A 16023-nucleotide genomic window follows, 5' to 3' on the forward strand; every position below is an offset into this window, starting at 1 on the left:
TCTTCTGCCTCACCTCGCCACAACAGGACTGTCGCCAGAGTAAACGGATGGGTAGACCAGCCGCTTAGAGCATGCAACAACAGCCACAAGAAGGTCCACCTTGATGGCTTGCAAACCCTCAGCAGCCGAATACTGAGGCTCACTGTGCACTTCGTGATCCCAAATGAGCCTCAACACCTTCCTCACCACTCATAAGAAATATGGCCTCACTCAAGGCCATGAGCAAGCGGAGTGCGTGAGTACACAGCAACTGCAGAGTTCAGCCGACCCTTCAAAGCCACGTTGGAGTGTCTGATTTCCTGCGAACGCGTACTTATTGAGCTTGTGCCTCATACCGGGCTCTTCGCTATCTAGTCGCGTTTTCACAGGGCTTCTGGAGGAAATGATTCGCCAAGTTGGCGGGCCGGGGAATTACATTGCCATGGTGGTAGACAGCAGAACTCTGGGCATTTTGTCTTCGTGCTGCAGCGTGTATGACGTCCTTAACGATGGCGTAACGAGTAAGCGCAAGCGAGCTTTCGGTTGGATTCATGCAAACACAAAAAATAGTTCTTGTCCTACTTCTAGTGCAAGTACTTCTCAGCTAATCATGTCAAAGAACACACTGACTACTAGCTGAGTACTTTCATTGTTTGTTGGCATGCGTGTGGTGCAGTTGTGGAACTAATATCGAAGCAGCGCCAGCCACTGCCGGAGCTCAACGCTCTGTATTTCCTTTCTCCGTTTGAGGATTCAGTGCAGGCACTCATAAAGGATTTTAAGGACGACAAAAAACCCCAATATGGCTCAGCGTATGTTTACTTCAGTGCATACATCCGTAAGTCATATCTGGAGCTATTTAGCTTGATTGCTATCAGCTCATCACTCGAGAGTAACGAAGGGCCATTTCATGCATTTTTCATACTATTTTGGTACTTTTTCACATCCCGAGTGCTTTCGATCGACTCACAGGCTGGTCATTTAGGGCTTAATCTGCTGCAACTAAATTGTTTCCTCAGCCAATTCCAGCAAGATAATGACCAGTTTGGCTGACTCGCCCAGCTTGCTCCCGAGAATACGATGCCTCGTTGAGTTTAACTTAAGTTTCGTGGGTAAGCTCGCATAGCGCACTGAATTTTTCACTTCCAGTCGGTGCTTCTGTTTGTGGAGAAGACGTGAGTAGTTCTTGTCCTTTTGCACGACTTTGCCATTGTTGGTTCAAGATGGGGCATTCTTGTTTCGCTGCAGCATATGAGCAACGGGTTTTTCACTTCGGAATGCCTGATGCCCTATTCCAGCTGTTCCCTCTTCCCTCACCGTATCTGCTACAGAAGATTGCTGATGATGTAAGAATATTTCCCTGAAATTCGTATCGCTGTCTGTCAAGATGAGTTGTTAGCGGCTCTGCGAGTGAATCCGAGTGCATTTTGACATATGTTTGTGCGCTTATTCAGCTGGTGTCCCTGTGCGTAACAATGGGCCAAAAACCTGCAATTCGGTATCATAGAAACCAGCTTCCATGGTGTGAGCAACTGGCAACACTTGTTCATAAGGGGCTAAAATCTGAAAAGATTCCGGTAAGTCTGCTTTTGAGCTTCTTGGATAGCTTGTCCACTCCCCTTTTCCCATCTAGAGTGCTACCGTGTTTCGACCTTGCGCGATTGACTTTCGCAGCCATCTGATGAACGAGACACTATTCTTCTCATTTTGGATCGCTCGGTTGACCTGGCGCCACTTTTTGTGCACGAGTACACTTACCAGGTCTGAAGGTTTAACTCTATACCCCATAAGCAAAACACGACCCTAGCTCTACGTACTGCAAATTGTTTTTTACTTTTGCGTCGAGCAGGAGGCACGTTTTGAATCACATCTTTCTCTTCTGCGCAGGCTCTAGCGTATGACGTTTTGGAGCTTCCGGTTTGCTGTCTTAATTCATCGAAAGCTTCACATTCCGACACGCCAGAAGTACTAGAGGATGTGTTCGAGTATGCAGGCATTGCGAGGATGTTAAAGCATAATTAGCAAAGGGCCGTGGGGCGTAATTCGGTTGTGTCGTTTGTGTGAAGCATGAAGAGCATGGGAGGACCGCACTATGGATGCGTTTGCTCTGCCGGCGTGCTCAGGTACGATGTGACAAACAATATGGGCGTGGTCGAAAGGAAGAAGGTGAGCTACCAAGGAGTTTGCAAAGCCTCGTTGATGTGCTATCCCAAGAGTAGTTTTGCCTGCGGAAAGTACCACCGCCATTCTCGTTGCACTCACCTGCGCGCATTGCGATACTGTGACCAGGCCATACTTGGTGAACAAGATGAGGTGTGGGTTCGCTATCGTCACCAACACATTCAGGATGTGAATCAGAGCGTCCAGGAGGAAATCCAACTATTTCTTAAGGAAAACAGCACAGCCAGAATGCAGCAAAATATGGTAATGCACTGTCGAAGCATATCCCGTCAGGTCTTCGACTCTTTGAGGATACGTGTTCCACGTGCATGCTTCCTTCCCCAGAATAAATCTTCCGTGGCGTCGATTTCTGTCCCGTTTCAGGCAACAACCTCTGAGGACACCTTGAAAGCTATTCGCTCCCTTCCGCAATACCAAGAGGCGCTGTCAAGGGTACTGCTTAATGACACCTTTTGATAAATCTGGAGATTTCGGCGGTGGAGGTAACGTAGATATCTCTGTTAAGTTCCTTGCTTTGTGTGTGATATTCTTCCAGTATTGGACACACGTTACTCTCAGTGAGAAGTGCTTCGATAAGCTTCAAGATCTGAAGATCATGACTGTTGGCGCCGTGGAACAGGTATATTTTATGCGAAACAGCATGTCGTTGTCCGGTTTGGGCAAAAGCTTGCAGCCCCGCACGAGGCTCTAGCTAAGCAATCAGAAGAATCTTGTAGAGCTAGACGCTGCCACCGGTTCGACAACGTAAACAAAAAAGCCCTTGTAATATTAAAATTACTTTCCAGGACCTGTGCTGTGGCGTCGACAAAGATGGAAAGGAAATCAGTGCAACGAAGCTACTAGCAGCGGTTGCATCACTGGTCTCTGATGGCACAGTCGGGTGGGCCTTTTCGTTTTTTGTCTTCTGTATTCGCCACATGACTAGCAGAGCCCACCATTACTACATAAAGTGCTTCAAAGTGTTTTTTGGGTTTTCTGTGTTCTGTGTCTCAGGTCTGATGAGAAGCTTCGACTACTTCTGCTTGAGTTTACTCAAATGCTTGGCATGGATACTGCAGATCGGACGAAGGCAAGCACGAGATAGATCTAGTCAATTGTGAAGATTCCGAACTTCCTGTAGTTACTGTTTACGCTACAGCTCGCTGCGTGGGTTTTGCCTTCAGGTTATGGAAACAGCGCAGATGAGCCTAGTTAATCAACGCTGTATTCAAAAATTCCTAGAACGTGGGTGATGTTGCTGCACACTGCACAGCAAATGGTGACGAGCGTGCCACGCTTTCAAGCCCACCGCCCTTGTCACGATCAATTCTGGGTTGCTTTTTGCGTGTCGCAGTTGAACTCCACACGGCTTCCTTGTCACGCGAGCAAGCTTCTGTAAGGTCATGACCAGTAGAATTCATGGGGAAGTAGCGTGGTGCAAACAGCGTCTGCTCACAAAAAGTGTTTAACATTCGTGTGGGAGCTTGGATTCTCTTCGAGTGAAGACAAGCTAGAGGCAGCCATTCGCATTTTAAAGTGCGGTAGTACGACTGCTCATGCTTTCCAATAATGCAGAAATCAAAGCCTGCCCATCGTTTTGAGGAAGACCGGGACAAAGTCAGGTTTTTCAAACAACGAGCCAAGCGGGCCCGCTACGACTTGTCAAGGTTTGAGCCGGCAATCCGTGAGATAATGGAAGTGAGGAACAATACACAACCAGCACACCTTCGATTGGAAGGGCGGGAGTTCGATGCTTCTTTTTAGCGCCTACCGTTCTTATGCGTTTTGGAGCGCAGAAGTCAATCCAGGGAACCCTGCACCGAGGTCTCTACCCTTTCGTGGATGAGCCGTCGTGAGTATTGTGGAGTCCAACATACAGAAGGCTCTTGCAAGATTTTTACAGTGATTTCATCTTCACGAGCTTCGATTTGAGGCATTGCACTTTCTGTTCAGGGGGAGAAGCGCTGTCGAAGAACCAGTGCGGACAAAGCGAGAACGTGCGCGTGGCCCGCGTGGCCCGTGTCCCGATGGAAACTGCTTGGAAACTGCTTTTTTTCCTGTTTCCTTGACATTATGAGCTAACACTGTACTTCTCTGGACAGTCCTCCTAAGAAAATATTTTTTGCTATGTTTTGCCATCCTTGTCCTCTTGCAGCTTCCGTCATTGGGCGTTCGACAGAGTGGACCTGGGATTCTGCGTTACCGGAGGTTGTGCAGAAGGTAAGCACTCCCGTAGAAGTGACTCCAGATAGTGTTATTCCAATGTTTCAGTACTTTCAACGCATTATGGCTGTTGAAATCATTTTCGCTGCCTGGAATTTTCAGCCGCAGAGCTCTGTTAGCGCCCTTGATAAATCAAAAAAACGCCTGGTAGTTTTCGTTTTGGGCGGCATCTTACAGTCCGAAATGAGATGCGCGTATGAAGTATCGAAAGAGCTTAACTGCGAAGTCTTTATTGGTGGGTCTAGTTAGGCAGTTTTCCTAGCTTTACTTCCCTGTGTCGTTCAATTCGTACGCTGAAGTGAAATTAGTTCATGTTCTACTTCGCATACGTGCTTTTACTGCGTACTCAGGCGGCACAAGTATTCTTACACCCAGTCAGGTCCTAAAACAGCTGAAGGAGCAATCATCCATGAACTGAAACATGGGTGTATCCCGTTCAATGAACATTTCGGCTTATCATTTTTGTTTGTGAACGTCGAACGACGACACATTTTTCGTCATCGTTTCACGACCTAGTGCATGGCTTCTGCGGTGCTGGCTTTGTTGCGAGGCCAAAGCGAGGGGATTACAGACCTTTTGTAGCGTACATCCCCAATCGACATAACACAGTGTTGGTTAGTCACTCTTACTTCACGTCGGAACTGCCCAGGTGATGTAGCCCTGGCTAATCTTTCTTCCAGTTGGGTGTGGGAATGGTCAATCGCAACTAAAAGGAACAGCACGTTCTGATATTTAGTCTCTGCCGTATTTGACACTAGCCTCACAGTAGGAGCATGCGACCAATGGTGCAAGGCGTGTACCGCCTGAATCTCATGCTGCCAGAAGCAAGTGGGGCTGAGCTTGCGAGTCTGCGCGACTTCTCCTGCAGTACCGCTTTTAGTCTTCAGTTTGCGTGCATCATGCACGGTAGGTGCGAGGTCTAGTTGAAGGTGAGGGCGATTTGCACGCACTCCCTGAGCTCAAGCAATCGAAAACCTGCATTGGTCCTCATGCAGATGGAGCCAGCGGACCCAGGGATGCTCACTAGTTGGGACCAACGACATGCAGGCTGCTGATACGTGCATGCGCTATTGCACAATCCAAGCTCTCTGGTTCTAAGTTGCCAACGAGTACTGAGGTCAGCAAAACTCTAGCCAAGAGCAGGTGGATTGTTAGCAAGGCGGCTTCTTTTTTCGCCGTACATTATTTGATCGGATCCTTTTTGCAACATGTAGAGGTACACAGTTTTCTCGCATGGTTCAGCGACCTAAATGACAGAGGCAGAACTTGGCATATCGGGATACAAAACGGAGTTGCCTATTCCTGGCACCTAGCTGCTGCAGAGCCCCCGCTCGGTGCGCTGGTCAAGACGATTGCGTTACAGACCTCTTGGAATGATACGGGTATCTTCACACTCTCGCCAGGGCCCAGTGTCATTTCAGGCTTCCTGCAAGCGCAAATTAGTCATTTCGAATCAATAGTGCGCTTGTGTTTGCACTACCTTGGCGCCACATAACGTACCTACTAATGAAATGAGTCGGCGTACTTGGGAGTCATGACGTCAGAATCAGATGATGTAATAACAATCTCAATGCTTTCATCTTTTGGATTCTGGTATGACAGCCTCTAGGTACGTCATGCACAAAAGGAGCAAAATGACACGCTTGTCCACACATGCCTTTGTGTCACAACCCTTAGCCTCCGTAGTAGGCTGGCTGCATACAGTGAGCCTGGCGAGAAGGGTGCCCATTGCGAGACGTGGAGAGAGGGCGTTTAGGACGTTTCGGTGATACCACGATATACAATCTGTGTAGAGTCTTGCCTGGGTTTGCTTGGCTCCCACTGGAAGCTTTAGTTCGTAGTTCCTGGTAATTGTGGAGGCAGGATCTAAATATGAGCAGAGCCAGAGAAGCCATAATGGCAATAGACACTTTCGTTGAAAATATGGTTCAGTGTAAGAATATTTATCTTGGCAGAGAGTGGCAGTACTTACGACTAGAAAACTTAGGGGCTGAGCTGCTCGTGGATTTGTGTTTCTCTCCGCCATCGTCCATTGCATCAGGAGCTTCGCCTTTCTCCTTTTTTTTCTTCTTTGACTTGCTTTCGTCTGTCCCACTTTCGTGCTTGCTCGTTGCTGCATCGTGCGCTTCTGACTTATCCTTTTTTTTCTTTTTTTTGGCGTCTGGAGCTTCTGTTTCATCCTCCTGCTTTTCAGGAGACAGTTGTGCGTCTTTTTTCTCTTCGGCCCGCTTCGATTTTTCTTTCGCTTCTGTGGCCGAATCTCCGGCGTTTTCTCCTTGGTCTTTTGCCTCTTCCTTGGCTTTCTTCTTTTTCTTTTCCTCCTTGTTGGCTGAGTCACCATTCTTTCCTTCAGCATTTTCGCCAGCATCTTTTGTCTTGCTCTTTTCCTTCTTTTTTTCCACTGTCTTCTCTGAATCAGGGTTGCCAGTCTCATGCATCCCTTCAGATTCTTTGCTTTCGTCCTTGTCTTTCTTCTTTTTTTTCTTTCCAGCTTCTTTGGTAGCGTTCACGCCATCTCCTGCTGGTAGCTCTTCAGGCGCCTTCTCCTCATTAGTCTCGTGCGTCCCAGCAGATTCTTTGCTTTCTTCCTTGTCTTTCTTCTTCTTCTTTTTCCCACCATCTTTAGCATTCACACTATCTCCTGAAGGTAGTTCTTCATGCGCTTTTTCTTCATCTGTTTTTTTCTTCCTCTTTTTTGCATCAGATTTTGCTGTTGCACCTTCTTCACCGTCGGCTGGCTCACCTTCTGTCTCACTTTTGTTCTTTTTCTTCTTTTTTTCGCCCGTAGTGCCTGAGTCACCAGCTTTCACTGCTGCTGCTTCGTCTGCGCCCCCTTCACTTGTTTGACTTGGAGCATGACTGCTTTCACCCTTGTCCTTGCCGTGCTTAGACTTTTGTTTCTTTGCCTTTTCAGCGGTTGATGGCGGCTCCTGTTCTTCGGTGCCTTCTACTTTCAAGCTCGCTTGGCTCGAACTCTCAGCTTTCAATTCGTTCCCTTTATCTTTTTGTTTCTTTTTTTTATCTTTTTTCAACTGCAATGACAGATTTTCTTCCCCTGTGCTGCCTCCTGCCTTGACGGTCGCGTTACTCGAATCCTCGTCTTTGGTCTTATGTTTCTTGGACCTATTTTCGGAGCTGGTCATTTTAGCGAGCTCTGGATCTGCAACCGCGTCGTTTCCAGTTTCATTGGAGCTACCTTTTGATGGCTCTTCTTTTCTACTCGAACTTTTGCCCTTTTTTGCCTTGGAGTTCCCAGGAGAAGCATCTGTGGGCTGACTAGCTGCTCACGAGAGAGACACCAGTCAAACAGGAAAGCAAGATATCAGGGAGACAAAAATCTCCTTTCCTGGTAGGAGAGGCTTGCTGTGTACAGAATGACAAACGTACCGCCCTCTGCGCTACCTTCTCCGTCTTTACCATGGCTTGTTATCCCTTGCCCACCGGTAAGAGTTTCTGAAACACCCCTTTCTCCGGCGTCTGAAAGATAATTGAAACTGGCATCCGTCTTACTCTCTTTTGAAATGCGATGCTGCTTTACATTTCCAACAAGACCAGATGCTGATGTATGGTGAGAAGAGGCCTGTCAGCAGGGCATTCAACAGTACAACTTAAACAAGTATCCAGTCGATGATCTGATTTTGCTTAAAATGCAACTTAGCAGGCGAGCTGAAAGAGCTGCCGTCGCGCATATTTCTGTGGGGTCGACGGTAAACATTTCCATACTGCGCTCTCAGGGCGATATTGTGAAGCTGGTTGTGACAAAGGCCCGGCTACTTTAAGAGGGGCAAGAGGCCCATCATCTAAAAAGGTGGATGGCTGTTGCAGAGCTCGTTGAATACGCTTTGCGACAGCGTCCGGAGTTGGCCATTTGCCGCATGTTAACTTGGAAAAAATTTGCTGCAGGAAGACCCAACAGCGCAACATGAAAAGCCTCCCCTCCACTTACAAGCCGTGTGTACGGAACCACGCATACGTTACCTGTCACTGCTATCAAAATGCAGACAAATAAACAGGGTCTCCGCTGTTCTTGAACAATGTACAATGCCGTACAATTTTTCTGTTCATTGACGGGATTCGCAGGAAGACTTCGAAAGCACCCAGTCTTGGATAGCGGAATCTGCATGTGACCCTCCCCGCTGCATCTATGGCATTATCTGCAAGAAGTCAAGCGTAGAGCAACCTGCGCTGCGACTTAAACTACTTGAACTGTGTTGCATGCAAACGGCACGACAACAGCTAGACTAAACAAAAAATAACTCCATTCTCTTTGTCTCTCCTTCCAGTGCTCCAGAAAGCAACTCATGTATTTTCTGGATTGCTTTCGGAAAAATTCCGGAAACGGACAATGGATGTTGCTATACGGGTCTCTTATGAGAACTACATCGCGATGCCGCCCCAAATTGGGTTGGGGATTTACCTAAAGACATACGAAAGGAGCACTTAGAACACTTAAAACGAAAGAATGCTTTAAAATGCAGTTCCAGCTGCAACCTAGCAAGCAGATCCGTGAGTCGGCCAGCCATCGATTCAGGTACAAGCTACTGTGGCTCTAAAGCGTCGTAGCACTGCGTTGATAAAGGGAGTCTCACAAGAACCTGCATGTCTGACGAGACATTTTCGGAAATGCTCTGACCAACTGCAGCAGAGCATTGGCAAAAAAACGTGGCTCTGCGCTTTCGGCGATAGACTCTTAAATGGGAGCTGTGTTCATGGAAAGTCCAACTCGTGCCTCTGAGGGTGCAGTTCAAGCAGGAGAATCGGCTGGTGATTTGCAATTTGCGTTTTTGATTGGATGGTAGAACGTCCGCTGCCGCGCTGACCCGAAAACGCTCTCTACTGCATCAAGTCCTCAAGAGAAAAAGACCTACCTTTGGATGCATAGTCCTGGTATTTGTTCTCTGTGTGGCGTGTATAAGTTTGGTGACCCTCACACCCGATGCTGAGAGAAAATTCCAGCAGTCAAGTGCATTCCAGTCGTTGCAGTACGTTGCCTCTCTATCTCCAGCAGGCAGTAATCATTTTAAAAGTCACTGCTTCAATCTAGCGCCTAAGTGCTCATTCGCTCCTCACCAATGTTCGATTTCGACTGTGGCTTCTTGAGCGCTATCCATCCTACTGAAATGCGTGGCCCCCGCCGTGTCCGTGAACTCTTTCGATGGTATTTCCTAAGCGGGGTATCAACCTACTGAGAATCCCATATCAGAGAGACGAAGGTCTCTACAGGGCTATAATTCTGTTCTGTTCCTCTTGCTGCGACCCGTAGGACCTCAGGTGGCCTAGTAGCGTAGTAAACAATTGTAATCGCCTGAAGATTTTATTAATAATGTACACGCAGTGAGACTTAGAGAACTACAAGTGGTGCCTTTGTGGGCAGCTCGGGACTGGACGCAGAAGAGAAGCGCACACCATTCAATTATTGAACACCCTCTACCGTCGACGTGGGCGCTGCTCCAGTCGTCGTGAGCCTCAGAGGCAGATATAAAGTTCGAAAATCTCGTCTTGTGACAGAGAAAGTGCGCGCCATGCATTCAAGCATGTCTACAGAATCCTACATTGTGGGCCTGAGCGGCGAGATTGCTGTTAACTCTACTGCAGTTTTTTCGAAATCTTTGTGTTCAACGTGATAGGAAGTGAAGTTAAGTGTGTGATTTTCAGTTCAATTGTGTTAAATAGTGCCAGCTTTGTTGAGGCTGCAGTGGAAGATACCGGAACTTGGGGCTGGCTTCAGCCCTTTCTTGGCCCCTATTGCACCGGTAACTGTTCCCTGCCTGCTTTGAAGGGAACGTCGCTAACTGTCTTTCAGAGGTAATGCGTGAAAAATTGAATGCCTTTCTTGGCTAGTATATAAAAACAGAGGGGATTGCGTATGGCCTCTGGGCCGCCATTTTTTCAACACGTCCGGTCATACCGTTACAGTCACGCACGAGCTTTTCGTGAAGCGGGAGCCCAGCTGCTTCATCTTCTCCATTGAAGAGTGTTTTTCTTCGTTTTGAGCGAATCAGTTTACTCTCGCCTTCAGAGGAGACCACAAGACGCTGGAGTTTTACCGGGTCGCGTTCGACGGGGTGCCAGTGGAGCTCCTCCACCTTCTCCATTGTAGACTTGTTTTCGTCATATTCAGGGAGTCAATTTACTCTTGCCTTTAGAGAAGATCACCATACGCGGGAGTTTTGGTGGGTGGCGTCGGATGGGGCGCTAGTGGCATGCAAGCCACCGTGCCAGCTGGCCGTCACACCGACGGAGCTCGTGACTCCACGCAGCCCAGTGCAGAACAGTTCTTTCAAATACCGGGAATTTTATCGTTTCTTTTTCTAATCAAAATCAAAGTCTTCTTTGAAAGGCGCGGTTGTTCAGCGACGCTCTTCGGCACAATCTTCAACGGCTTGGTGGAGGGAGTGATTTTCGGATCTCTGCGCCGGCCTACAGTGGTCCTTGAAAGGCCACTCTGTAGCCGTGCGTCCGGAACCACTTTTTTTGGTGGTCTCACTGGGTTATTTATTCGAAGTCAGTCTTTCCTGCACTGCAGATCACCGATCACCAGCACCTTCGGCCACTCAATCGCGTCGCTTATGGAATTTTGGGTGAAGTAAGGGCGTGCGCTTTCAGCTTCGCTCCAGTTCGGTGGCTAGCTGGTGCGTCTCTACCTCTTTGGTGGGGAAATGGAGGCTCACGACAATTCTTGCGATCTGGAGCCACTTGATTCCGTTCGCTTTCCATGGCTTTTCTGGGGCGACAAGAAAGTCGCTCGGAACGAGAAGCTGCTGAGACGACAGAAGATCGTGTATATAATTAACTGCACCCCGCCTTGTGGCGAAGGCGGCGTGCCAAACTTTCACGAGCGCCTCACTCGAGGCTCTCGCCTTGCCTTCAGGTACTTGCGGGTTCCGATCTTTGACACCCAAGCCGAGACGTTACAACCGTACTTCCAGAATGTGTGGGAGTTTATGGAAACTTGCCGCACGCGAGAGGACGGCAACCTTCTGATTCATTGCAGCCAGGGAGTTTCGCGGTCTGTTGCGTTCATTTGCTCTTACTTGATAAAGTATGAGGACATGTCTTCGGACGAGGCGCTTGCCTTCGTCCGTCGCCGAAACCCCCTGGCGAGGCCAAATGAGTCATTTCGCGCTCAACTCGCCAGTCTTCACGAATGCGTGAAAAAAGAGCCGCGTTATCTTAATATGGAGCACCGGCCGGCTCAAGGAGGATGGGTGCCTCCTGCTTCATCGACTCGCAAGAGGGTGGTGTCTTATTCCTTGCCTAGTAAACAGCCGCAGCCCAAAGTGGCGCGGCTAATTGGCCCTGCTCGGCCTCCTGTCCCGAGTGCAGCTTTCCCGGCCGCTGACACGGGGAAAGGGCATTTGTGTCTGGAGACGAACACGAAGACAGCCCCAAGCAGCTCTTTTTCTTCCCTCGGCAGCAGCTCATCTCCCGAAGACTCTGCTGAAGGCGAGCGAGCTGTCAGTGTCGAGAAAGAGACTGCTACTGAAGAGGTGCAATCGACAGCAGCCGGGAGGACCTGCGAGGACTCCAGGACTGAGGCAGATGGGACCAACTCGCGAACGGGCACTCCTCGTTCACTCCAGGACTCCACTGTTCCATCTCCTTCAGACAAAAGCAATTGCGATTGCACACCGGTGCCTTCTGCTGACGAATGCCACGAACAGCTCGGGTGCAAAGACACCCCGTTTCGTGAGGCCCGTCAGGGTGTTGATGCATTTGTATCCTCCGCCCCAAGACAGCCCGTGCAGCAGCTGGAATGTGCAAACTGCACACGACTTTCGGATAGAGAGTTGAAAGCGCGGTGCCCTGATGTGCAAGAAGTTGCAGAAGATGGACAGGAGCGTCGCGAGCCTGTTCCTGACTCGTGTGGAACAGCTGGCGACCAGCAGGGGGCCGCGGGCCAAGAAGACGCATGCAGAAAGCAGGAGTCGCTGCTTTTGAACGACGCAGACCGCAGCAACGTGATTAGCCGCGCGTGCGAAGCACCAGCATGGACTGTGCGGCCATTTGCAGAGGCGTCAGACAACTGCCAGGGAGTTGTCAGCCGCGGTACAGTCCGGGCGGCTGTCAGTGCGCTTTGAAGGCTTCACTGTGCCGGTCGAGTTCGTTACTTGCATAGTGTAGAAGCAGACAAGAGCTGGTGGAGGCTGCGGGGGGCTCTGGACTACGCGACTTAACTTGGACTAGCGGCAGCCCAGGGGTGCTCCAGAGTTACATGTGATCAGGGTTGCTGCGCACTCCTTTGAGGAGAGGTTTGGTCAGTGCGTGTGACTGCCTCGGCTCCCCACGCGCATCCCTCTGCGGTGTGAAACCATTTAAGTGCAGCTTGATGCTGGCTCGACGCCGGTATTCAGTCAGCAACATGTGACGAACAGTTGACTTGCAACTTGCCAATCTGGTGCGCGTTCACTGACACGAACAGTTCATCGCGTTTCGTCAAAGAGCCTTCAGATGTGGCACTATTTAATGTAATTTAATATAGTCAGTAGGAGCTATTTGGTACAACAATCAGAAGTCGAGTAGGGTTTCACGGAAAGATTCGTTTCCTCCAGGAGATTCAGTTTCAAACACCGGAACTAGCGCTTGACCAAGCTAGACAGACCAACATTGAAATGTAATGGCATGTAGTCTGTGTAGGAAAACCATCAACTAGTGCGAGTGCATGCGTCACGGTCAAGCCTGCCGACCGCAGTATGTGGCACTTCTCGAGAAATAAGCAGTGCATAAGCTGGTCCGGGCATTTGTACAGAAGTATGCGCCACTTCTGGGGAAGTCTGCGAACACCTGGGACTTTATTTCTTCGCGCTGCATCAGTGGAAGTGAACAACACTGCCGGGTCACCAGATCACGTCTTGTTCAGCACGCTCTACTGCGCCTCTGCCTGCTGCTCCTGCGCTCTTTTCATTAGAACTTCAACTTCCTTTGTGGGCAGAGACCGCTGCTCAAGAGCAGTGGGGTTCTTTGGGTCGAATTGCAAAACTGCAATCTCGAGCTTGTCTGCACTGGGCGCCGCGGTATCCATAGTTTTGTTGAGCACTTTGGCTGCTAAATCAAGAGCTGCTGCGACGTCCATATCGTCTCGCAGCTCCTGCGTCAAGCCCATCAGCACAACAGGAACTGCTAGTTAGCCAAAACGCCAGTAGTCGCAAAAACTGCAACTATTCGGCGCACGTAGGAACTCAGACATCGTCACAGAGGGTTGTTTTCCCATTCTTTTGTAGCACACCAGCCAGGAAGGCAACCAAGCAAGCTGTTTTGTAGGGGCGTCGCAGCAAAAAAGCCGTAGAAGGGCCGTCGTGCTCACCTGCTTTAGGATGGTTTGCGCAGACTGGTTGTTCACCCCGATGGCTGTGGCCTTCCACCCCGAGTAGTTGCCCGAGGGGTCCGTGTGATACAACTGGAAGCCGTGGTGCTTGTCCCAGCCGGCAAAGAGAAAGCTCACGCCGAATGGGCGTAGACCGCCGAATTGTGTGTAGGACTGAACACAAGTATTCGAATTTTTGCATTTTTCTTATAGCCCCGATGCCCTCCTCGCCAAAGGATTCCACTCTAGGCGCCGTTGTTCCGAAATAGAGAGATATAATTGGCTACGACTGTAGAAAAGAAGGAAACGGACACGAAAATATGCCCAAGTGGGAAGAATGGTGCTACGATGCTACGTACTTGCTTGATGTCGCACAGCTGCACCACCAGCTGCTCTATTGGCTGCGGCTCTCCGTAGTGATACAGAAAGCGCTGCGCGTTGACTCTTGCCTGATTAATGAGAATATTCGCATCAGCCGTCAGGCCCGCCACTGCGCACATCACGTGGTTGTCCACCTGAAGCGGCCAAAAGGCAGTTCAGACGTGTGTTGCCTTCAGAAACCACTGCAGCGACTGCAGCAAAGCCCACGAAACCAATCCTGTTCATCTTTCCTAGTAGTGCAGCTGCTCCGCAAGTATATTAACGCAATTCTAAATTGAGCTTGCTACATGAAATGCAAAATGACACGCAAAAGTGGCTTAGAAACGCCGACAGGCGCATGTGGAGGTCCTGTACGCCTGGTTGTGCACACTACCTTGTACAGCTTCTCCTTAGACCTTCCGTGATCAAGGAGCTTGGAAGTGACCATCTTGTCAGCAGCTAGGACAACGCCATCCTTGGCGAGGATGCCTAACGTTGAAGAGGCATTGTTGATTGCCTCTAGAGCGTACTCCACCTGGTACAACCTCCCTTCGGGGGAAAATGTGGTTGTACGCGAGTCGTAGCGTCTCGACATTCTACAGATAGGTGCAGGTGCGGTGGCGTCTTGAGTGCTTCTCCCAGGAAGGCCTGAGTCTCACCAAACATGCAAGACGGCTGCATTCAGTCACAATGATCTTCGCGTCCAATCGGCTGAGTTTACTGCCTTCTGATGAATAAAGACCCACAGTGAACCGTGCCCCTTCTGGCCAGCAGCTACAGGCTGCTGTCGTGGAGGTTTGTCACCGCAAAATGTAGGCGAATGGCAAAGCGAGTTAGCACAAGCTGGCGAACAAAACCCTCGTTTTGTGGCGACATGTGTGGCAACTAAAATGCCAGGGTAGAGTTTATGTGACCTGTAACTGAAATCGTGTGGAAAGACAGACCTTGTGCCAGGTCCCTTGGAGCTCGATCAGTGCCGAATAGTTGACGGACGGGTGTGCCTGGCAGTCTTCGCTGGGACAAAGACGAGCGGTGCTGCGAGCAGTAGTGGAGCAATCCGTTGCCGCATAGCGGCTGTATAAAATAGGAATTGACTGCAAAAGAGGATTATTACCGTCACAGATCGCAGACACGCTCTCACACTCGCTATGTGCATGCACTCGAGTGACTGGCCAGACATGCAGCCAACCAGCCACAAACGCAGCCCTTTCGGGTTGTTCTGTCCTACGAAATATTATCTTCGTGCGGTATTTTTGAAACTTTTGTGACTCAGTCTTGAGGCTGGCCCGTATTCAGCTGAAGGTGAGCGTCGGCTGTCCCAGTGCATGAACCCTGTGTTAGTCATGGCCGTCCATAACTACAGTTTTTATTTTGCATGGAGATGCGGTCTTTTTGTCTTAACATCGACGAAGTGGGCACTTCATTGTAATGCATTTCAGTGTGCATTGCGCAATCTCTTGGGACACGGTACAGCACTTCAGGTCACTTTAGGGTTGCCGGTGTAGAGTAAACTGCTACTGTCTCTGAATCGTGTAGAGCTTGGGCGTTCAGTAGCAGAACTTTAAATACACTTTTGAATGTTACGAGATAATCGGTACTCCGCAACGCAAGAGTACCCTAAAATTAGAGGAAAGAGAGAGGCCTATCCGCCAGGGCCGAATTTTAGGCGCCTGCTGCAGGTAATGCCGAACTAGCCAACAAAGACACCAAACTAACGATCCCCAAAGAATGCAAAGCAATAGGCAATGGTGGTCTCGAGGAACTAGTTGGTAACGCTATCATGGGAAAGATCGGGTCAGGCCAGAGGCAGAAAACACTCGGAGGAATTGAAAGGGCTCTCTACATTCAAAAGCAACTCAATACAATCAGTCAAAGCTGTAGACTTGAAGCTGAGAAATCAATTTCTACGTAAGGTCGATGCAGCTGCCGGTGCAGTAGCTGACGATTCGCCTCTGGTGGCGCTTTCAACAATAGCTGCAAACCCTAAACCCTAAACA

At 49.5% G+C, this 16023-nt stretch overlaps 5 protein-coding genes across 5 annotated transcripts; 3 read left to right on the top strand and 2 right to left on the bottom strand.

The window, feature by feature from the left end:
- Positions 1-382: 382 nt before the first annotated feature.
- On the top strand, positions 383-3244 carry ETH_00011155 (syntaxin binding protein, putative; the record flags this gene model as incomplete). The annotated part of the gene is made up of 13 exons (XM_013377346.1): positions 383-500; positions 656-817; positions 999-1091; positions 1228-1325; positions 1434-1556; positions 1654-1740; positions 1867-1964; positions 2103-2145; positions 2269-2403; positions 2524-2592; positions 2696-2779; positions 2946-3040; positions 3154-3244. The coding sequence occupies 13 exons, from the start codon at positions 383-385 to the stop codon at positions 3242-3244; spliced, it is 1296 nt and encodes a 431-aa protein (XP_013232800.1).
- Positions 3245-3708: 464 nt separating this feature from the next.
- On the top strand, positions 3709-4780 carry ETH_00011160 (uncharacterized protein; the record flags this gene model as incomplete). The annotated part of the gene is made up of 6 exons (XM_013377347.1): positions 3709-3837; positions 3936-3991; positions 4093-4136; positions 4295-4359; positions 4465-4597; positions 4713-4780. The coding sequence occupies 6 exons, from the start codon at positions 3709-3711 to the stop codon at positions 4778-4780; spliced, it is 495 nt and encodes a 164-aa protein (XP_013232801.1).
- Positions 4781-6305: 1525 nt separating this feature from the next.
- Positions 6306-7505, bottom strand: ETH_00011165 (uncharacterized protein; the record flags this gene model as incomplete). Its single annotated transcript, XM_013377348.1, has 1 exon — positions 6306-7505. The coding sequence occupies one exon, from the start codon at positions 7503-7505 to the stop codon at positions 6306-6308; it is 1200 nt and encodes a 399-aa protein (XP_013232802.1).
- A 3516-nt stretch (positions 7506-11021) lies between these two features.
- On the top strand, positions 11022-12443 carry ETH_00011170 (dual specificity protein phosphatase, catalytic domain-containing protein, putative; the record flags this gene model as incomplete). The annotated part of the gene is made up of 1 exon (XM_013377349.1): positions 11022-12443. The coding sequence occupies one exon, from the start codon at positions 11022-11024 to the stop codon at positions 12441-12443; it is 1422 nt and encodes a 473-aa protein (XP_013232803.1).
- Positions 12444-13228: 785 nt separating this feature from the next.
- Positions 13229-14621, bottom strand: ETH_00011175 (proteasome subunit alpha type 4, subunit, putative; the record flags this gene model as incomplete). Its single annotated transcript, XM_013377350.1, has 4 exons — positions 13229-13450; positions 13667-13840; positions 14026-14181; positions 14421-14621. The coding sequence occupies 4 exons, from the start codon at positions 14619-14621 to the stop codon at positions 13229-13231; spliced, it is 753 nt and encodes a 250-aa protein (XP_013232804.1).
- Between the last annotated feature and the right edge of the window lie 1402 nt (positions 14622-16023).

Source organism: Eimeria tenella, genomic scaffold (genome assembly GCF_000499545.2).
Source record: "Eimeria tenella Houghton genomic scaffold, Eth_scaff5, whole genome shotgun sequence".
Classification (NCBI taxonomy): Eukaryota; Apicomplexa; class Conoidasida; order Eucoccidiorida; family Eimeriidae; genus Eimeria; species Eimeria tenella.